Here is a 24174-nt window from a genome sequence, read left to right on the forward strand (position 1 = left end):
AGTGCTTGTAGTTGCCACTGACAGACTCAGATTGTTATTCTCAGTGTCTGACAGCATTATGGAAAGGATCCCTACAGAGATAGACCTTTAGTTTAAACATAATATCGCTCTCTCCTCACTTTATTCAAAGTGGAAAGAAACAGAATAAAACTCACCGTCTTTGTTAGTATTTACACTGTTCCAACAATCACCAGTGTAGATGATAAAAACTACTGTTTCGATCGCTCTACTCAGCTGAACACAGCCAGACCTGCTCTGTAAACAAACCACGGAGAGGCTGCGATAGCTCCAGAGGAAGAGGGAGTGTGACATTGTCTTTACATAGTTTTTGCTGGTATAGTTCTCTTTTGAATCTCATATATATATATATATCTATTTTAAGTAAAGAGAAAAAGAAAGAGAGAGAAAATGGATATAGTTTGTTCATCAATTTTCACATCATTCATTTTGCATATTTTGAATTTAATCTGATTTGAATATGATCTTTACCTAATTTCTTTTAAAATATAATCTGTTTTTCATCTTTGAGCCTAGTCCCACATAGATTATAATGTCCATGCTAACCACAGGTTCTTCTTCTTTTTCAAACAAACCTGAAATTTAAATGCATCACTTCCTGTGTGGCAGGAAGGAATGAGGAAGTGCTTCTCAACCTTGTTGATACACCCTGAGCTGTGAATTTCTGACTCAAACATCCTGAAAGATTTAAAAGCTTGATGACAGAATGTATGAAGAGAAATTTCTACTGTACGGTATCAGTTTCATACTGTACAACAACAGTAATTCCCCCTGTTGGTCTCTTACAGCTGTGGTGCGACTTCGACAAGTCCAGCACCTTCAAGAACCAGACGTACAACGAGTCGGCCTCTATCCCAGACATCTGCTTCTACCCAGAGGTACCAACTAAATGAGTTGTCTGAATTTTGCAGTCAGGTCCATCTGTTTTTCTTTTTTTTTTTTTCACTTCTGCAACTGCAGCAAAATGATGAATTAAACATCCTCGACATCTGCTCGCACCCAGAGGGAGGTCTCGCCTCAGACAACGGCGACTGATGGAGCCATCAGAATGTCACACAGAAAACATCCATTATGTTATTTTGCTCACACAATATGCAGCTGATTGATGGACTCAATAAGGGAGCTACATTTTTATAGCTCCAAGCTTTGGTTGAGGCACATATCGTTGCGTGTATATGTCACAACGTTGTTTCCTCCAGAGGGGCAGGAAAGCTCGTGTGTGCGAATAAGAGCTGTTTTTAGATGCATAAAAAAGAGTTATTGACTTTCTCTAGCTGGGGCAAAACCAGACTGGAATATTAGATTAGACAAAATTATAAGCTTTTGGTGCAGCTGAATGTCAAGTATTTATTATATTTAGGCCTTTATTGTGTGTTTTATTCTCTTTAAAGGGGGTCAGTTTAGTACTCATGGTTAATACAAATCAACCGGTGAAAAACATTTGTAGAATATCCTCTGTGGCTCTCGAGGCAACACAGTCTCACTCCCAACTCGTTAAATACTGCTGCTTGGTCAATGGCAACATGGTTTGCTATACCATTCATGTAGTTTTCATTGGAAAAGCCTTCAGTGCCATTATTGCTCTTGCTAGCAGCATCTATGCTAAACTCTTTAGCAGCCACCATTGTTGTTTAATGAAGCTGCACCCAACCCCGTAACTGCCAGAACTTTCTTAAAGGAAGCAGATTGGTCTCATACCACTGTACCCGCCATAAACACATAGATTGAAACCTGGCAAGATGGATTCTTATCTGATCTCATAAGTCCAGTTGCCTTGTAAGGTTCAGTTATTTCTGGACAAGAATCTGGTTAGTCTGGTTAGACTTTCAAAATAAAGCTTGTGTGGTTAACGTCGGGAACCGTTAGATTTGATTTAGGCACTATTTGGTTGGTTTTGGAAATGGACATAGGTTACGTTATGACTAAGTACGTTACATAAGTTAAGTTACGTAGATGACTTGACAAGTACTTGTGTACTTTTGGTTTTGAACGGGACACCAACAGCAGTCTCCAGGGTTAAATTCCTGTGTTGGTTTGATCCATGCTTTATTTGACAACTTGGGAGTGAGACCGAATTGCTTGAGGTGTTTTGTCAAGTCTGAGAAGGTTTGTCAGTTTGGGCTTGGACACTTCAAATTATTAACAGAAAGCCTGTGTTACAAACTGGGGGCATGGACTTGAACAGATATGGGTGTTAAACAGGCAAGAAAATCTTATGAAAAGATGCCTTATGTGATATGTAGGCTTTAGTGTTTGGATTTGACCCACGTTAGAGACTAAAAGTAAGTATCTTGGATTTAGAATTTTTTTTAAATGATTTATTATTATTTATTATTGTATAATTATTTTCCCCCAAGATGATGGAAATGCAATTGGACAAATTAAATTTTGACCTCTTGGTGGCACTAGGAAAAGTCACCAAGTTCATCTGTGAGGGGAACATGAACATGTTTCAGTAAAAGCTGGATCTGATCATATCAACCATGTCTTTGTTGTTTGTTGTCAGTATTTTGTGTTCACGGGGGTGCTGGCGATGGTGACGTGTGCAGTGTTCCTGCGGCTCAACTCGGTGTTGAAGCTGGCGGTGCTGCTGGTGATGATCGCCATCTACTCCCTGCTGACCGAAGCTTTCTACACCTCGTTGTTTGTGCGCTACGACACTGTCCACCACAACACAGAGTAAGTTTTCACATTGCATTTACATCTTCATACTCTCAAATATCAGATTCAGCCAAATAAATCGAGGTTCAGTTGAGGGGAGACACTACATAACTGATAGATATCACCATAAAACTTCCCCAGTTGTTTACTCACATTAAGACAATTCGTTTTCGTATTACAACTTTTCTAAAATGTCATGTTTAAATAAGCAAATGAGGCGTTATCTAATAAGAAATGTACTATCTTGCATACATTTCCAGACAGCATTGTAAACATTGGTTAAAGCCGGGTTCAAAATTCATTTTAATACATAATAGAGTCAAAGATACAACTTTTCACTCCATGAACTAGAAAATACCATGAAAAATCCATTATTGCCATGTTTTTAGGAATAAATAATATATGTTATATAAATCAGTAATATATGAACAAACCCTTCAGTAAAAACCTACAGAATATAGATAGGAATAAGGTTCAGTGCATGTAAGTGCTCTGTGGAGATTTCTGGCTCATAGTGCGAGAAAAAACGTATTTGAGAAAACATTGTAGACTAATGTCTGATGTGTCTGCGTGATTTGCAAAAAATAGATCTCACCATGAAACTTCCCCAGTTGATTACCCACATTAAGACAATAATTTTTTTGTATTACCTAATTTGCATACTTAAACATAGAATTTCAGAAAACTTGTGTTATCTAATGCTAACTTTTGGTGAAATCTACAGACACAAATAGACAAAGTGTAGTAAAACAGACACTAAAGGTGTATTTTGGGTGTTTGTTTTCCTGCTAGTCTGAAAAAAAGACATTATGGAAGAAAAATAGCAAAAACAATCCACCAGTGCATGAATGTTAGTGGTACATGTTTACAGCTTGTTGATCATCTGCAAACTTCCAACAGTCCATCTATCTTCTTGTATGAACAGCAACACAAGAACAAAACCTGACTGAAACTCACTGTCTGCAGTTTATTAACAAAGTACACTTGTTAAAGTAAAGACGGGTACATTACCGTCTCCTCGCTTCTCTCGCTGTTTCCTCGCTGCTTCCTTCCACATCAGGGAGCCACGTTGACCTTATTTCTGGACAGAAATGTTGCAAATGTGAGAAAACTCATCTCCCAGGTTGTCAGTGTTAGTACAGTGACCTTTACAGTGACAATATATAAAGGTATCCTGAGCATATAGCCGTGAAAGACCTGAAGAAAAAAAGCACCATACCCCCTCCAAGCAGAGGTTTCCATACAGGCTCCATAGGGAGTTGATGGGAGTCATTTCTTTAAGGCCTTCAGGGATGCGAGAGAGAAGGTCAAGATGAAAAGACCTCAGAGCGAGAGGACTTTGTATGATTTCTACTGCAAAAGGTTCCAGACCGGAGTGACTTCAGCGCAATATTTTATTAATTTGTGCGAATGTGAATGAAAACAGTGCTGTGAATGAATTCAAAGTAGCATTAATATGATACTAATGTCATCTTTTATACAAACATTTGCAAACACTTTTTGTCGTTTCTCAGACTAACTCCAATATATGAGCAGCTTATTCTATATTTCTCCCCATTTTTGTCTTTGTTCTCCATTACTGGAAACGTTTCCTGATCTGTAAATGCTGCAAGAGGACCTTGTTTACTTGAACAATCAGTGTCTCCTCAGAGCAGCAGTCAGGACAAATGTTGGTGTGTAAGTGAGAATCAGTTTAAATGAACCTGCTCCTTTTTGAGCTTGTGAAGTGGTGTGTTGCGTATTCTTTGGATACGAATGACATGAAACGTATATTTCTTTGTCATAACATTATTATCCGCAGTCAAAAAGAATTACCCAGGGAATCTAGCTCGTAATTCTCTATAACATTGCCAGAGCGGAGTATCTACATCTCTGTGAGCTTTTAATCCTCAATGAGCCTTAGATCAGCCTGAGATCCTGCAGGACTTCTGGTCCTTCTGCAGTCTGAGCTGAAACCAAAGACCCCCGCTGTGTGGATAAACAGGCCACAAACATCAGCGTCATCTCTTAAGACTCAACTGCTTAGGGCCACTTTCTCTCAATTGTCGTCCTCTGAATTAGTTTTTAGTTTAATGTGGTGTGGTTTTGTTTCTACACTTTGCTCCTGCTGCAATTTATTTTTTGTAAAGCAGTCCATGAGCTGCCGTGTCATATATATATCAGAAGAGAACACTGGTTGGTTGATTTAGAGTCCTTCATTTTCCTATTTTTCCTACCAAATATAAGGGTTAGCTTTAGGACAGTAAATTCTAGGTTAGGATTGTACATCCTGGACTTTCTCGCAGTGGGTTAGGGTCAAAATATTGTGTCCTGGTTTGATTAAAAACTATAGGAAATGAAAGCCAGCACAACAAAGTATTTAATTTGATTTTAAGAAGTGATGCACTGTTAAAATCAACAAGCTACACTTTTTTTTTTTTAAGAAAACCAGCAAATGAACAAAACTCCTTCAGCAACAACTTCCCTATTTTTGCTCCAACAGAAACTTCCTGGGGACCAAAGAGACGTCTCTGCTCCTGATGGCCATGTTCCTCCTTGCTGTGTTTTATCACGGCCAGCAGGTAAGACAACGCCAGCTTTGACACTTCCATCACCACTAAAACCTGATTCATCTCCAAATGATCACCAGACCTTAACCATCGGGGTGTCGGATCAGAAAATCTTTGTGTGTCTTTTTTCCAGAAAGCACTGGCAAGTTATCTTGTTGTTACGGTCTGAAAGCTTTTGAAAATATAGAGATTATTGGCTCTACAGAGACACATACTCTTTCTTCTGAGAGGATTCAAGCAGCGTCAGACAGTGCACGGTTTGAGTTGTGAACGGAAAAGGTAAAGACTGAGCTTCATGTGCAAGATGAGGCATTGCCACCATATTCTCCTCCCAAAAGAACAACTTTACTGCCGCTGCACTGGGCTTTAACACGATCAGCGCAGCAGAGCTAACAGTCAGTGGTGAACCTCTGCTTTAAATAACAGAGACAACAAGAGTTGCATCATTCTTGTTGCCATGCAGCGTCTAATTAGAAGTCCTGACGGTACTCAAACAAGACAATGAGAGTCCAATTTCACATATATTAACATTTACCACTGAAGAAATGTGCCTTGCCCATCCAGCTGCTGCTGTACTTTATCTGTGTGACGCTAATGGCTAGCAAGGTGCATTATGGGTAAAGCTTCTTTTTTTTAATGAAAGTTAGCCAACACGAACCACAGGGAGTGTTTCAGCAGCGTATATATTTGTGTATTTTGTCCTAAAAAAGGTAACAAAAGGCTTAAAATCTCCACTAACACTGAATTCGCTGCTTCAGCTGCACAATATCTACTTACACTATAACTAAACGAAGTCGTCCGTGAGCTAATCATTGTCGCAGCCAATGACACAGAACTGCTTAATAAAGACAGAAATTGAGAGACTTTCTAGCCATAAATGAGAAAAGATGAAATCAACCACTTCAAACACTTTAATAATAATTTATTGATTGTTTCTGTTGAACTTGGTGGGGATGAGGTATATGGGCATAAATAATAACACAAGTCTCAGGCAAACTTTCATCTTATAGTGTAAAAGATTCGGCTGAATATCAGTTACAAGATTCTGCGCAGCAACGTTTCAAATATACGGCTGAGCTGGAAGCACCGAGCTGACAGGACGTTTTTAATTCATGTGTATCAGAGACTTCAGGCTCATCTGCAGTGACACTTGACTTCTTGGCCCCGAGCAGTAAGTACTGACTTTCTACTGAGGGAAGAGTTCAAATGAGACGGTTTCTTGAAACAGATATTGCTGTTAAAATTTTTAAATGAACACAGAATCCCCTGTATTTGGACTGGAGGCAAAAATCTCAGAAACAGATGTCTTAAAACCTAGACAGATAATACGAAAGGTTTCCCTAAGTCTAGACACTATCTCCCAATGCGGAGTAAGTGGATAAAGGGGTTACACAGTAAATCTGAGGGGTTGTGAGATAAATAAAGGAATAAGAAAGAAGAAAACATATGCAAGCTGTGATGGAGGGGTTCAAGTAGCTTTAAGGGGTCACAAGCCAGAAAGATTGGGACTCATCCAGAGAAAACCATCCTGTTGGGTGTAATATCTGACCCCCAGAGACACATCTTCAGATACAAAGAGAACCAGAAACAAACCACTTTCTTTTCACCCATCTGATACATTATACATATTTTTCATAAAGATGCAGTCAGTCAGCAGCCTGAAGGAAACTGGTATCACCGTGCTGCTTTCATGCTCTCTCTATGGCAACCTTTGATCATGCAGTTCAGCGGCTCGGTGTCGGGCAGAGATGGAGGAGAGACGGACCATAATTGAAGGTCCTTTGTTGGCCCATGAAAGTAGAAAGCAGCCGCATTTGAAGTCATCCAGTGGCATATTGATTTTCCCAGGGTCAATTCTACCACTTGTTTGGCAAAGCAGAGACAATGACAGCTCGCAGCGTGAAGCAAACCCTCACAGCTCTGAAAAAAGCTGTTTGTGTGAGAGAAAAGAGACTGTTTGCTCTTTGAAGGGAGGTACAGTGTACAGAATGGGGTCCAGCTCTCTGTTTTAGTGCAGTGTTAATAGTTTGATGTGCCAGGTTTGGACACAATGTGAACTCTGTAACTGGCTTCTGCAAAATATCCAGTATTATCTTTTGGTTTAATTTGTAAAAATAAGCTGAGTCACTCTTTCCTGTTATTTAAACGCAATAACTCAACAGTAGTTCTGAGCGCACTTAAATTTAGATCAGAATTTTTTCATCTTTGGGATTGGACTGATTGATTAATTATACATAGCTTTAATTGTACATCAGCTGTTTTGACAGGTAATGTAATAATTTGCTTTAGTGGAAGAAAACTGACTTAAGAGTTAACATTTGTATAAAAAAGACGCTTTTAAATGACTTCAATTACATTCTGTTCACACATTTTAAATAAGTCTGGAGAAATGCTGCATATGAGGGTTCCCAACCTTTTCTATCATTCAGTAAACTGACTCAGTGACATATTTTATTAATATTTCATATGCTATTAAAAACTGTACAATGAACCCAAACAGTGAACCACAGGTATCACCGCATTAGCGCTGAAATCCAGCAAGAAAATACTGATTCGGACTTAGTGTTAGAAACCTTGGTGGAGCTAACACGGTTTCTCCAGAAATAACACTTCACTGGGCATTGATCTGGCTGATCAGCCTGCAATACGAGGAGCATTTCTGAAACAGCAGCCCAACAGTAATCACTCATCTGACATTTTCAGAGGGGAGTGGGTTTGCTGCTTAGAGGAAGTAAACCAGAGGTAATATATCACCAAAGTAAACACAGGAATAATGAAGCAGCTTCATCATTTGGATTCTGGAACTAGAACAAGGCGTTTCAGTCCTTTTGTAGCTGCGAACTAACAGCGGCGCCATCTATTGTTGAGAAAACACACAGGGTGTAAAGACATTAGTTAGTGCTTCTTTCAGACGTGACGTTCAAGTGACTGCATTTTGTGGAGGAGAAGAGCCTATTAGGGCGGAAAGATGGAGGAGGCCATTTCGCTCTTTTATTCATCTTGTCGGCCTTTTTCATTACATAAATCTCATTCTGCTCTTGTTCAGTGCTTGTTAAATGTGAATGTCTGATATCTTTACAATAACCCGCAGAACAACATTTGCACACATTTTCCATTTACATTAAAATGCTGCAAGCACACAATGAATTACGTGAGGCTGGGAAAATCTTTGCTGATCACAGTACAGTTTCTACATTATTGTGCATTTAACTAGCACTAATAAGAGATAATGTATTGAGTTAAGCAGTTTTTTGACACTTTCATATGTTTTCTGCTGTGTTCTTTATATAAACAAATTGTGCACTGGAGCCAGATGATGTTGTTCTTCATGAACGCTGCTTCCTGTCACAGCAGTAATTACATTATCAAGCACAGCGAACATGAAGCATTTCATTACAAAGCTGCAGACAGGACTCTTATTTTGAAATAATTCTGTTGAGTCATTTTAAGCTGTCTGGGGCAGCTACGGTCACTGTCACCGCTCATTTGTCATCTGTCAATCGCTCACAATCAGAAATATGTACACGAAAGACTTATTTTACCAGCATCTGGCTGCTGGTTGGTGCTAATTTTGTGCCCTGACAGAGTTCACAGAGAGAGAGAGCAGGAGGAGAGAGAGAATACATCATAAAGTGAAAAGTTACTTAAACAGTAAAACAATGCTAACATCCAAACATTTTTATTTAATTTACTGTTTATTTGATAGCAACAGACAATTACAATGAACCAATGCAATGTATCACAGCATTTATAGCTGCTAGTGATGACCAATATCAATGTGTATATATAATATTCTAATTTCAACACAATATTTGAACCCTAGCTGGTGAAAGGCTGCGAGATGAGAACATATGACTGTATTCTGCAGTAATTACACAGCGTGTAAGATGCCAGCAGCTCTTAACACTGAGTAAAATGTTTATTAAGAGTGTATCTATACGTCCCTGAGGGTTAATAAAAGCCATTTTGAATCAAAGCGTCACCCAGCCGTAGGGTCACGTTGGTTAACGCCTGAGCGACCCGTTATTTCGCTGGCCACCATTTCATTATCCCGCCACCAAACCGGCCTGGCGGGCTTTGCATTCTTAATTAGAAAAACAGAAAATGAGATTGAAATTTTGTACTCACTCATATGATTAAAGGACTAATTGATAGCAGGATTAATCACAAAACTGTTTCCGACAATCGCCGGAGAGAGTCGCTTAAATCCTCACAGGCTTATCTGCCTGCCCCCGAAATTAATTTTCAATATGAGGGATGTTTTCTTTTTGTTCTGCCCCCACTCTCTCCCAGAAGTACAAACTAAATGGTACCAACTTTTGTTTGGCTCTAATGTATTCAAATTACTTTGTATTAATTGTGCATTCAGAAAAGTAATTTGTGTCGCCTATTAGAATCCTTTTGTTGCACTCAGATTGATCGCGCTCTCTCGTGTTGCATAATTGATCCAACCTTTAACAGATTTTTTTAATTTAGCCCTTCATTATAGGAACGGCGGCTCGGCCTTTCCATCATCCAACTGATATAAACGACAGATTTTCTGTTGATATTTCTAAGCAATTAACAAAGTCTGGAAGGAGGAGAAAGTTTCAGGTCTTCAGAGGTTTGAGAAGTAGCATCAAATGTTTGGAGACCATGGAAAATACGTTCTATTTCACTGTATCTTGTAAAATGTATTCCACTCACAGCCAATCTTGGACCAATTAGCGCCGTATCTTTTAACAATAAGTATGAAAAAACAGCTGTTGTGTTTGAATGGTGCCTGCAAAACCTTCAGTGTACTTATGTTAATTTTACCTTTACCTTTACCTTTGTATGGTTTGTGGTCGACAGAAATGACATACATCTGGATGAGCTTGGCAATGCTTCAATAATGAGCTAATAATGATCTTCATTAGAAAACCTCAGAGTCTTTTGGTTGACGTCTCGTGTTATCAGCCATGATCTTGATCTCAAATAGAGACAAGCTTGAAAGCAAACACAAATTTGGGTCAGACTGGAATAATATTTCACAAATGATGTCTAAATTTGCTACAGTATGCTTTTAAAGGACTGCATTATCAGAGTTATTGGTCTCTGTGAAGAGATATCTCTAGCATCAGGCAGGGTCAGGATGAGTGTCTGAATATGGTGAACTGATTTGTCAGTAGACGTAAAGGTTTGTTTCAAGAGGAAATAATATCTTAAAGTCCCGGAAAGCTTGGTTTGAAATCAGGTATTTCTTTATGAAATCCAATATTTATACGCATGAATCAAAGTTCAGAGTTTAACACTCAGAATTTCAGCTAATGTGCTTCTCAAGGACTCTGCAGCTTAAGTATCTCACAACTGGAAAATACGTGAAAGAACATGAAAACATACAGTATTTTTACTTGAGGACTACAATGAATCAGTAAGTAAAGGGTTGAAAAGGCACCACTGGCATTCAGAAGATGATCGACGAGCAGCTCCTCATCAGAATGATGAACTGAGAGAGGAGACAGACGAGGTGGTGATCATGCGAGGATGAACACATTACTAACTTTCCTTTGTGTTTCTTCCGTCTTTAGCTGGAGTATACGGCCCGGCTCGACTTCCTGTGGCGCGTCCAGGCCAAAGAGGAGATCAACGAGATGAAGGAGCTGCGAGAACACAACGAGAACATGCTGAGGAACATCCTGCCCAGCCACGTGGCCCGACACTTCCTGGAGAAGGACCGGGACAATGAGGTCCGCACAAACAAACCCGCTTGCACGTTTGAATTTTTAATGAAACAAATGCTGAATATTCAGTTTGCTTTAAAAGCTCGTAGAGATTCTGGGTTTAGGAGCCGAATCTCAAATCTCAACTAACACCCGAACACACCAGGATTGTTTCAAAAGTGCAACAGCATAAGCATGTGATAATAACTTTAGTGTGATAAAGAAACAGATAATCAGTGAGTACAGCGGACTGTTGTGACAGATGGATTATCCGTCTCAAACTAATCTGAAGTGTCAAAGATGATTTCCAAGCCCACAGAAATCCATTTGAAAGGCAGGAAATTAATGTCATCCAGTCCGTCCCCCCAATATACAGTCGAAAATATGTTAAATATGTCCTCACTCGTTTAGTGTGCCCAACTTTTCAAACCATCAGGAAACAACAGGAAATATAAATAATAGTAATTAATATTTATTTATTTACTATGGTCTTTTTATATGGTCTATAACAGTTTAGGTAAAGTTAACTTCTTTTAGCAATGTTGCTGCATTCCTAAATCTCAGCTATTGTGAGTAACCGGATGCTGACAGAAATGACGAACAAAACTGGGAAAATAAGACCCAAGTGCAGGACTTCCTTTGTCAGCTGCTGATTTTAACCAAGATTAATATTTTCAGTAAACCTTTCAGTAAATTATAGACTAAGCACAATAGTGACTCTGAAGCTCAGTATTTCAGTACTCAGCTCAGAGTTTTTATAAATCAGCCCCTCCTCTGACACATCTGCACGTTTCACCTCATTTCTCGCCCCCCTCCGAAATGAGTCCCCTGCGTTCATTCCAATTCGTTCCCTGAGCCTCGGTGTTCCAGCCCGCAACGAAAAAGAAAAGGCCCCATAATTGCTTTTCCAACAACTGTACAGAGTGAAAGAGAGAATTGGTGGGGCGGTTCATTCAGCCGGGGAGTTTTTTTTCTTTCTTTTTTGGTCGCATGCATTTGATTTGATTTTAATAACATGTTGTCAGTCAGCAGCAGAGAGCACATTGATTTGTCTCTCCATCGCAGCAGTGACTCAACTGCCCCGACTCCACAGAGAGTCAGACTTTACAAAGTTTCTCTTTTTGTTCATCTTATCTCTGCTGCCCTTTTTCCTTTTGTACTTTTTAATATCATTTAAATAGAGCTGTTCTGCGCTCATTAAAAGTCTAAAACAGAAACACACACACATTAACACACGGATCTGAGTGGTCTTCTGTAAAGCTGGTGCTTGTGTCAGCCCGTTTATACGACATTACATGACCTTTACATCACCCCTAAACCCGGTTTTCAAATCACACCATAGTGCTGTAAATATGGCAGACGCTACACAGCCAAAACGTTACGACCTGGCTGCTCCCAATCAGCCACAAGAGCATCGGTGAGGTCTCGCACTGATGATGGGAATAAGGTCTGGCTTGCAGTCGTCGTTGGATGGGGTTGAGATAAAGATATCTGTGCACGGAAATCTCCTTCACCAAACAGTCACCACAAAGTTAGAAGAAAACTGTCTGAAATATAACTGAATTCTGTCGCATGTAAATGTACTTTAACTGGAACTTTTACGATTGGCAGGTAACCCAGACTGCCAGATAGTGATTCATCACTCCAGACAACATGTTCGCATCCCTCCTGCTGATGATTTGCATCATAAATTGGGGGTCTAAGGCTTGTGTACCACTGATCGGTTGTGCCATGAAACCTCTGACACAGTTATTGTGCAGATGTTGCTTCCTGAGGCAGTTTAGAACTCAGTAGCAGCTGAGGACAATTGATTTTTTCCCGTCCTGTGAGCTTGTGTGGCTGTGGATGTTACCACTTCACAGCAACAGCAAGTGCAGTTGAACAGGGGAAGGTCCACCGTAGCAGAAATTTGACAAACTGAATTATTGGAAAGAGGGCATCATGTGGGAGTGCAGTATCCCCGGGTATAACCCTCCATATTCAACACGTTGTCAAAGACGACAACTGCTTCAATATGACGCTGTAGGTTTCCCCCTTAACATCATTGCTGGATGCACTGAGCTTCCAGAAATTTCAAGTTAGCAAGAATAAATATGCAACGTCCAGTTAGACTTTCAAAATAAAGCTTGCATATTTAAGTATCCTCAGTTTGAGCCACAAAAACTAACTGATTAGGTTTTGGAAAAGATTGTAAGTTATATAATGTACCTGACGTAACTTAAGAACATATAAATAAAATAAAACCTGACTTATGTAACGTATTTCACTTATATGCGTTACTTGTTTACCTCGTTTTTGGGACATCTGATTGAATGAACCATTCGTCATTTTGAAGTCTACCTCTGTTCTATTAACAATCTTTAATCAATGTATCCATACCATAGTTGCCATGCATATAAATAACAGAAAGGAATCATTTTAAAAATGTGTGAAGGCTGGCTGATGACTTCAGTAATGAGCTGTCAGCAATTAAGATGAAAGATGAGACGACTTTGGGATAAATATCATTAAATATCCATCACCAAGGTTTGATATAAGCTAAAACCATCAAAAATAAAGTGAAGTATTTTATCTTTTTTTGTTTAATGTGGCAAAAATCGAGAAAACTGCTTCTCTATTTCTTTCTTTCCCTTCTTCTCGTTTACCATTTCGATAATGACTGATTGTATTGGTCGGCGGAGCGGACAGTTATCACACGCTGGAATCAAATCACCGTATTGTCATCGTCTGTCCTCTTCGGGCTCCTTCATTATCGACTCCTCCAATCTTCCGTTGCCTCCCGGACAAAAGGCGAGCGGCCAATGAATTATGAATGTCAGGAGAGGAAAGCTGATATCATTCTGCTCCCATGCCTGTTCCTAATTAAAAAGGACATGATTAAAAATGCATCCATTAGGATCGGTTGGGTCCTAATCACTCGTTACATTATTAATCAGGCTGTTTATTGTTCCGTGATTTAGATACTGGAGCACTGGGTCATTAATAGGCTGCTACACCCCTGAAGAGGTGTTGATGATCTTTGGCATTAATCAGGTGACAGAAAGCGGAGTGTTTTTTATATCAACATACATCAACATTTCAGCTACGGTACTATCCAAGGTGGAGGGGAGAGTTTCTAGAGTGGGGTTGCTAGCATATCAGGAAGGAGGCTAAATACTGCTCCAAATTTAGGCAAACCCTTGACCTCTGTCTCCAAGATATCTGAATGAAAATGGGTCCTATGGGTACCCATGAGTCTCCCCTTTACAGACACTTTATGCTAATCCCATGCAGTTTATTGCATGTGGTATAAATGTGTTATTTAAGCCTTGTGTATTTGAATATTTCTGCTGACTGGGGTCCATAAACTGTGTTGGAATTACATAAATTGGGAATGACAGGAAAGCTGAGACACATACTTAATGTCACCCCTGCATGAGCCACACTTATTCCAAGGTGGTGATATGTTTGTATTTGTCAAAGATATAGACAGTATGCACAAGATTGCAGACTGGATCTTTGACAGATTTTATTTTTATACAATCAATAAACTTTTGGAAATAAACAGTGATAATTTCCAGATACAGGTCCTTTTTGTCCAGTGATGAGACTTATGTTAAGTTAAACTTGTTTCTGCACTAATACTAATAGTAAGAGTGTTCACTTACATTAATGTTAACCCTGCGAGGCAGCTGGACTCACAAGATCACAAAATCATGAGATCATGCAAGAGAAACAGGTTAGCATAAATGCTGTTAGCATCAGTTATATCAGAACTGGAGAGTATTTCTTGACTGAAACGATATCCTGTAGCCTCCACTGTCTCCAGATCTCAACCAGCTGAACTCCACAGGATTGGAGAATCTATGATGACACATTACTAACTACTTTTAATTTGTCACCAATCTGTATCCATAAAAGGTCTCCGAAAGTGCATTACAAAGCCTTCGCTCGCAGGATGAAACTCCAAATAAACCTCAGAACACTGACTGACGTGATCCCGCGGAGACGCAGCGAAGCACCGAGAAATTAAATTAGTTCGACTTTTACCAACTTTCACTTTCAAGCTTTGACATTTGACAGAGCTCATTAAGTGTGTATAATGTCACAATAAAGTCAGAGGCTTATTTTCACAAGTGTGTAATTGCATTCAAAAATCAAGCAGAATACAGAGAGAGAGAGATAGAGAGAGAGAGGGGCAGAAGCTCGACTTCTTCTCAATTATTAAAATGAAATGTTGAACTATGGCTGGACATTATGTTTACCAGCATATTTATTAAAATATTTCTATAACCACATGAGGAATTACTCCATGTGACATTAGTATGTGAGGACAGGCCTGCTGCCCGCTCATGTGTCCACATTGCCCTCCGGTGGTAGAGGCAGTGTAGTGCAGCTGCAGCCTCAACAACACACAGTGTCAACATGCTGCTGTATGTGCTGGAGTATCTCAGTGCTCTTGAGCAAGAACGCAGAACCTTCAAACCTCAATTTTTGATGAAGATGCAAGAATTCATTTTAAAGCTTTTCTTAACATTTAGTTTAAATTATATTTACTTAAAGTCGGTTAAGTTAAAATCCGGCACATAACACAAGAATAACAAAGGAACAAGATGTGCAGAGACAAAAAAAGACAAAATGAAATCAGAAATCCATTTTGGTCTCCACCTGAGAAAAATATTTGGCTATTTAGCTGCTAAATTTTTCACTTTCTCCACCGGCAGCCCTCTAACTGTGCTTGGGTCCCACGCAGGTACATACAGGGAGTGAAACTGGTTTGAGTTATTTTCCAAAAGTTAGTAGAGAATGACAGAAAGCACTCATATAAGACAAAGCACATTTGTTCTTTTAACAATCAGAAATGTAATAACGTAACTTTTACGCAGTCACACCGGATGCTGCTCTGATCTGGAGGCTTTTACTGGCAACAGCAGAGCTCAGAGTTTATTTTTTAAACTTTCGGGATTAAAGAGTGGATTTATCTTTACTCTCTCTTCTCAACCTGTCTGCTGCGAGCCACAGAGGTGTATCCGTCTGAGTGCACCCAGAGCTCCATGATACTGCTTCATATTTATACAGAGAGCAGACAGAAAAGGAGATTGCTCAGAGAAAAGTAAAAGGGGAAAGTGGACTACCTGGCGAGTCTGTTATTGATTCGAGCTGTCGGTTTTACTTTACTATGAACTAAGTTAGCAAAGCCCTGATCAACCAAACTCCATTCAGAAAACAAGCAAAGTTTGTTTTTATTGATTTGAACTACAAAGACTAAAGAACTTTAGCTGATCAAGAAAACTGTGACCGTTAAGTGTTCACTCTGTGACGTCTGTCTCCACAGGAGCTGTACTCCCAGTCCTATGACGCCGTGGGCGTGATGTTCGCATCCATCCCGGGCTTCGCCGACTTCTACTCCCAGACTGAGATGAATAACCAGGGAGTCGAGTGCCTGCGGCTACTCAACGAGATCATCGCCGACTTCGACGAGGTGAGGCAGCAGCTCAAGTGCGCCCACTTTTAAACATGAAGGGGACCGACGTCAACGTCTTCCATTTTTAAATTAAAGCACCCATCTTATCCCACAGGACACTTCTGGAGTGATTGAAGCAAACGCAACGTATCTTATCAGGTCATCAGAAGACTTTACATAGAAAAACATTGTTTTCATTAAGTGACCAGCGCTGATTTCCCTCAGAAGTTACAGAAGGGATTTTATTTAAGATTGCTTGTTTATCACAAAGATTTCTCACAGATTTTATAAAAGAAGTTCAGAGCAAACTGAAACAGAAAATCCTCCTGATGGCAGCAGAACTACAGTGATAAATATCTTTACCTGGAGGCTTGTGATGGTTCAACAGTCTTTAAGTTTTAGGAGTGCCAGTCAGGTCTGTGTCCTGACATGGAAGTTTGTCCCATGACAACTAACAAAAGCTCATGACTGAAACCACACAACAAATTTTTTTTCACTTAAAGCTGCGGTAGGATAATTTTTACGAGGTTTTTTTTGTCATATTTGCTGAAACTTTCCATATATCCTGACAGTAGCACATGAGACAGATAATCTGCTAGAACGAGCCAGAGGAACCAGATTTTTTCAGATGATCTCATGTTCTGTCAGGATACAGTGAAAGTTTCAGCAAATATGACAAAAAGTTACCTACTGCAGTTTTAAACTACAATGAAAAAATAAAGTTAAAGCTCAGATTGTGTTTTTGTAATAAATAGTGTATGTGGTTATGTCTGCATGTCTGTATGATGGTACAAATGGTTGTCCACTAATCAGAAGGTTGGCGGTTCGATCCCCGGCTCCTCCTGCTGCATGTTGAACTTGCTCCCGATGCTGTGCCATCGGTGTGTGAATGTGTAAGTTTCTGTTTGTGATGGCCTTTGGCATCACTGAAGGAGTCAATGTGGCATACAGTGTAACAGCACTTTGAGAAGACTAGAAAGGTGCCATACAAGTACAGTTCATTCACCATATCCAACAACAAGCTGTAGCAGCCAATAATTTAATACTCTCAGAAAAGAGCCCAAAACCAGTCCTTTAAATTATACTCTTGGTGATTAATAATCCATCTGTCCAGTAGAAGAAAAACATACTTCCAGTTATTTTAACTGATTTCAAATCAGATGAGTTCTGAGCTGTTTAAACTTAAAAATGTAAAACATGAGTCAACTGAACGTAGGTTTAATAATTGGTGTAGTCTTATGAAGTAAACTGAACTTGTGAAAACATGTTCAGTAAGCTTTAAGATGTTAAGTTGAACCAACAACTGTTCACTCACATTGAGGAATCTAGACTGGACACATTATTTGGGTCAGGCTTTGAGTTTAAATTCTGGATTCACTTTTCCTCGACAGCTTAAACTGAAATTTTGTGTCCTTATTTTTAGAAAGTGACACAAAGAATTTCTGATCTTAGGATGTAGGAATTAATGGAATAAGTAAATGAAAAAGCTCGTCAGAAATCCTCAGTGAAAAACCTAAGCAACTCGACTGAACCTGGAGCACGAACATCTCGGTTCCCTGTGGACGGACTGAAGTCTGGAGGAACTCCTGCTTCTGATCGATGCCTTCGAACTGAAGAAAATGTCAAAGACTCTGAATAAGAGGCAGAGAGCTCGAGCTACTCTCCTTACTTTCACACACTTTTCCCTCAAACAGACTTTTCTCCACCGGGGAACTCGCCTTGAGAGAGAGAGAGAGAGTAATAAGGCGCAGTGACTCGTAGTATTAGAAGCAGAGAACGATATCACAAAGGCATTTTATAGGAGACAATTAAAAAAGCCGTTAATCACATGCAACCATATGAAACTGAATATTTTCTGCAGTTTTGAAACAATTATTTCACAATCTGCTAATTTCTATTTCTGTAGCATTGTTTCAGTCAGTCAGGTTGGCAGGATGATGCTTCATGTTGTTTCAGTAGATGGTACCTTTTCTTTCTGACTTGTCCTGACACAGATATCAGTATCAGAAAAGCATCTGATATTATATCATCAGCCCAGAGACAAGACCCGACTTCTTACCAGCAGCATCCTGTTGGCCATTCCTTTGCTCCAGGATGGCGAAGTCATGACCTCCCGTACTCTGACTCTACCCTGATATTCTCACCAATCTAACCAACCTAAAACAGCAAAGGCAATGACTCAGAGTCACAGCAGGGCAGGTCATGAGCGCTGGCTGCCATTGGGCACTGGCAACTACTGTTTTAGAGCCACGAAGAAGAGATGATGTCAGTTAGCCAGAGCTAGCTGAATGTCAGCAATTTGACTGTTTTCAATATGGGAATCGATTTGAAAAGATGTCATCACATTTAAAAATCTAATTCGGATGTGTTTGTGTTGCAGTATGTCAGGAAAATGTAGCTTGCAGGAAATCCATTTTATTTTAGTAAAATGATTCCAAACCAGACTGAAAACAACCTCAGACAGAAAGTTTTTAGAACAGCAAAACTACTTTTTATTTGAGAGTCAATGTTGTGTTCAGAGCAGCCAGTTGTAAACAGTAGATTGTAACACTTTATCACCAATAGTTTTATGTAATTTTTGCTTTATAAGATCATCCAGTTATGAATCAGACTGGCAGAAGGCAGGAAATACACAGATCGTTGGATTCTTATTGGATTCATTTGATTCTGGATGTCTTCACAATAACGAGTCCAATCTGCTGATGATGATTAGCAGAAGATTTTTCTGAGATCAGAAAAATAAACACTACCTGATGCTCTCTTTGTCACAGTTGCTTGGTGAGGAACGTTTCCAGGACATCGAGAAGATCAAGACAATCGGCAGCACCTACATGGCCGTCTCCGGTCTGTCGCCAGAAAAACAGGTGAGATCCTCCAGGTGTCGTGTGAACATATATCGCTGACTCACCTGTGTTTAACCTGCCTGCAGGTGAGTGTGAGCTGAGTTGATGGTTAGCGTGTTTTTTTTATAGGAACATATCTTTATTTATGTAAAATATAAACTTATATTATAGAATACCTAGTATTAGATGAGATACAAGTATAAGTCTAATATTTATATATATTTAAAAATTAACTGAACTAAATGAATATACAGTTAATATATTTTCAATGATTGGCACAAAAAAAGTACCAAAAATGTATTATAGTTTCATTTGGAATATTTGTGTGTAGTGTAATAATCAAATAATGATGATAAAAATATTATTATAGAACGATTTTGGTTGTGAAAATACCGATTTACTAAAGATTCTTGTAATTTACATACATTTTTAATGTATGTTTGCGCTGTTACCATTCAAATTGGTACCATTCATGTAGGATGAGGACTGGTTTAGTTACGGAGCCTCTTCACGTACCGGAAGGTGAAATCCTGCCGTCACAGCATAGGTGACGGCACCAAATAAACTGAGAATGACTCCACGAATCTAGTAGCGGTATGAGTCGTAGAAGTAAAAATAAACACATAAGTCAGTAAATGCACCTTTGAGAAAACAAATCCTACGTCAGTGACTTCCAGGTCCACCTCAGTGACATCAGGACTGTCGGTGCTTCACAAGAGGAGCTCTTCTGACCGCCACGTTTCCTCTGACACATCGACACACTTCACCTCTCACCGCTCTCGTTTCATTTCCGACATGCTGCCCTCCAGCCGCCGCTGACGTTCAGCTGACTCACACTCTCTTCTCCTCTGCCTCCTACAGCAATGCGAAGATAAATGGGGTCACCTGTGCGCCTTGGCCGACTTCGCCATCGCCCTCAACGAGAGCATCCAGGAGATCAACAAGCACTCCTTCAACAACTTCGAGCTGAGGATCGGTAAGTGCTCCGTCTTCCTGAGAGAGGATTCATTTCCTTGTTATGCTTTTTTTTACTGACTTCGGATTATGCTTCCTCTCAAATTTTCCCCAGCTATCTGTCTTCCACCTCATCTAATCTTTATCCTCATTTCAGTTTTTAATCTTTCTTTAATCCTGTGATGAAGGGTGTAGGACATTTCTGCTGCATCTAACGAGATTACATTATAGTCATTACTGATCAATTCATTATGTTCTTTGATTGTTTAATGATCCTTGAATCTCTACAATGATAAAAATAGAGAAGTTCCCAGAGTCCAAGGTTTTATTCACCAAATAGTCCAAAACCAAGAAAAAAACTACAAAAATTACCAAAAAAAATGAAATTTTAGGCTGCGATGTGTTTCCTTTAGGCCCGTGATCTTACATTTTTGATGTGAAGAAACATGTTATCCAGATGGAATCTGTATTACAAATCATTAAAGAAAAATCAATCCGTGTTCATCAATTAAAATCCTTTAATATTGAAAGACTAGGATGATTGAGCATCCCCTCTGCAGTTGCACCAACTGACCACCTGTATGTCTCCCGGCAGGTATGGCCCACGGCTCAGTGGTGGCGGGCGTGATCGGCGCCAAGAAACCTCAGTACGACATCTGGGGGAAGACGGTGAACCTGGCCAGCCGTATGGACAGCACAGGGGTCAGCGGCAAGATCCAGGTCCCAGAGGAGACATACCTGATCCTGAAGGAACGCGGCTTCGCCTTCGAGTACCGCGGCGAGATCTACGTGAAGGGCATCAGCGAGCAGGAGGGCAAGATCCGAACACACTTCTTGCTTGGCCGGGTGCAGCCCAACCCGCTCATCCTGCAGCCTCGCAAAATCACCGGCCAGTACTCGCTGGCAGCCGTGGTGCTTGGCCTGGTGCAGTCGCTCAACAGGCAGAAGCAAAAGCAGATCCTCAACGAGAACAACAACTCGGGCATCATGAAGGGCCACCACCACTACAACCGGAGGACGTTGTTAGCGCCCGGTTGCTCCGAGGTGGGGGGAGGGCATCACACTGAAGTAGCTGATAAGACTGAGCTGTCCTGAAGAGCAGACTGGAGTTTTAGTTCCACACAGGGTTCTCAGAGGCAGAGCTGCTCTTCAGGCAGAAAGTGTCCCAGTGGTTGAGTTGAACTTCAATGGGTGCAGCTGAAGAACGTCCGTCTTCTGGCTACGTAACGTTGGGACACAGGCACAGTTATTCGGGAATCATATGAACTTCAGCATTCCAGTACTAAAAGGTTCACCTGGTTCCAGTCAGACCTCTGAATGGTCCCCCATATTTCTGATTTTTTTTTCAGCAAGTAGGTCCTGTTGTGCATACTGACGGCTGTTCCCACAGCTGGAAGAACCATTTAGACCTTTGTAGGCAGGATTAAAAACAGGGACATCATGGTTCCTGCACTAGAGCCAGAATCCATTCTAAACATAAATGACTGGTAGTGGTATCAACGGGATCAATACATTCGTTGCCACTTGTTATGAACTGAATCCATTATTAGGTTTCATCAAATCTTTTTAAGCTGGAGATGTACTTGCTTTTTGTGTTGTGTTACGTTCTGAGTATGTGCACAACCAACGGTCCAATGGGACGCAGGATACACAGGCAGCCATCATGCGTACACGAACACCCAATTAAAAGCAAGTATATTTCCGGCCTTAAACCTTCTGACACTAATGCCTAATGATTCTGAAACAAAGCTGCAGAGAAGGGTGTTATGGGTTGCAGAGGCATTTTGAAGACTCACAAAAAGTCCCAAATCCCAAGAACTCAGAGCCAATTTCACAAAAGTAGTTTGCCAGAACACACAGGTTGCATAATGAATTGGATAGGGCTCGAATATGCTCATGCAGGAGTCGCAAGTTGTTTGTTGTAATTAGTGAAGCTTCAAAATTCGCACAAGAGGAAATTATCTCATGTAGCAAATTCGGCCTGACTGCAAAAAAAAATGTAGGTAACAGGTAATTGAGTTTACTTCCTCAAGGGACGCTGATTGGTCCGGTACCACTGTAGTTCGGCCACAAATGCATAGATTGAAGCAAGATGGATTTTTGCCTGATCTTGAGTCCAGCTGCCACCTTACGAAGCAGGCCCCCGAGCGTTACATAAGCTGTTGGGACACAAGTTCAAATTGGATAACACTAACGTTATCCATACAAAAATGAAACAAACAGCCCTGTATGTTCCCCTACATTCAACCCAGAGAAACATGTTGCAGCCTTAAAGGTCCCCTGTGGAGTTTTTGACCACTACTAGCACTACGGAGCAATGTTTTAACGTGTCGGGACCCCATTTTGTTTGTTCTTGGACGTACATGAATCCACAGATGTACAAAAAAATGAAATAATTGCTGGTTTCAAACAAGAAAAATTGACTTTCCAAATGTAAATACAACAAGTTTGTTAGTGTTTTGGCGAGAAACACTGAATGTAAACAGAAACTTTGTTGTTTGTTTACAAGAAAACTCCACAGGGCAGCTTTAATCCTACAGCCATGTGAAGGCAGGATATCTGGAAAACGTAGCTACATATTCATTTTGGTTGAGTCTCTTGTTGCTAAAATATCAATAGCGGGTTAGCCTAGCTGAGCTAACAAGGTCCGAGGTAATCTTGTAATCTAGCCTGCTGACCTTTCAACATCATGAATGTCACGTAAGAATGAATAAAATCGCTTACATTTTTTTCACCAAAGTTACTTTTCCAGGTTTGCCAGTCAGCCCAAATGTGTCTGTGAACGTTTCTGTGGCTCCTCCCACTCAGGTGTAACTCAACCAATGAGATTATTTCTGCCTCCTGATGCAGCTCTGCTTCTGATGAATGTTTGTAGAACTGAAACTCCACTTTGTTCCTGAAGGAGGAGGAGGTGGTGGAGGAGATTGTAGAGGAGGAGGAGGAGGAGGTGGGGTAGGGAAGGAGGGAGGGACTGGACGGGACCGCCGCGTTCTGTTTTCATCCACCCTCATCTGTACGATGTCTGTGCGACTGATCCCCTCGAACTGTCTGACGTTCCTCCTGTCGTTTCCACTTTCCCTTTTTATGTCGCCCGGCAACCGACCCGCCCCCAAAACCTAGAAACCCCGTCCCGCTCTGACCCTCGCCCGGTGTCGATGTTTCTTTTTTGTATTTCTTTTATATATGAGAACACAATAAAAGGGGTCTAATTTTTTATATAAGCCATGTGTCTGGTTGCCTTTATTTAGCCACATTTGTACAACTAGACCATGAGAGGGTTGTATCAGGAGGTCAGCTCTGATCATACGATATGTCACATTCATTCTCATGTATTATTTACGTTCTTTTACCAATTTCTTTCACAGGACGTCTGTAAGGCACAGACAACTAGATGTCTGCAGTTGTACAAGAGTAGATGACTTTTGACGGATTTTATTATGAATACATTTCAGACACACTGACACCAAACAGACTGTTTGTATATATGTCTTAATACGTGTCTGGAGAGGATCTTTAAAAATAATTTCAGACACAAACTTATTTATACAGCACCTTGTCATAATGTTACACAAAGCTTTACAAAGGACACAAAACAATAAATCTGCATCACAAGCAAATAAATAGAAATAATTACCTAAATGCAATCAAATGAGATAAAAAATAATAGAAACATAACACAAAGTGAAAAGTTAGTTTAATGACACAATCATTGCTGTGAAATAATATGGAATCGATGAAATTGTGATGAAAGATACTCGTCCAGAGTCCCCAGTAGTTTTACAAATGTCTGTGAATGTGTGAAACCTCATTTATTGTGCAAATTGGATACATTCGACACAGGACTGTTTTACTTATAAAACAGGCAGATTAAACTACAGTGTGAAATATCAGCCTGCACACACACAAACACACACACTGCATTGTTCTTTCTAAATAACTTTTATTTGACTAAACTGATTTAGGTCCAGATCTGTTTTTTACAGGGTGTAGTGTCTTAAAGTCTAAAAACCAACATAAATTAAAAT

The 24174-nt window shown here is 40.1% G+C and overlaps 1 protein-coding gene across 1 annotated transcript in view; it reads left to right on the plus strand.

Moving 5' to 3' along the window:
• The window catches only part of adcy8 (adenylate cyclase 8 (brain)), a 51014-nt gene extending 27960 nt beyond the window's left edge, over positions 1–23054 (plus strand). The window contains exons 8-15 of the mRNA XM_035670326.1: positions 807–896; positions 2525–2697; positions 5162–5240; positions 10778–10936; positions 16224–16370; positions 19124–19216; positions 20057–20171; positions 20745–23054. Coding sequence (XP_035526219.1) covers positions 807–896; positions 2525–2697; positions 5162–5240; positions 10778–10936; positions 16224–16370; positions 19124–19216; positions 20057–20171; positions 20745–21244 — 1356 coding nt within the window. The 3' untranslated portion in view covers positions 21245–23054. The remainder of the gene's footprint in view (positions 1–806; positions 897–2524; positions 2698–5161; positions 5241–10777; positions 10937–16223; positions 16371–19123; positions 19217–20056; positions 20172–20744) is intronic.
• The last annotated feature ends 1120 nt before the right edge of the window (positions 23055–24174 follow it).

The sequence above is a fragment of the Morone saxatilis genome, unplaced genomic scaffold (genome assembly GCF_004916995.1).
Source record: "Morone saxatilis isolate NCDOM2014 unplaced genomic scaffold, NCSU_SB_2.0 Contig23, whole genome shotgun sequence".
NCBI classification, from domain to species: domain Eukaryota; kingdom Metazoa; phylum Chordata; class Actinopteri; family Moronidae; genus Morone; species Morone saxatilis.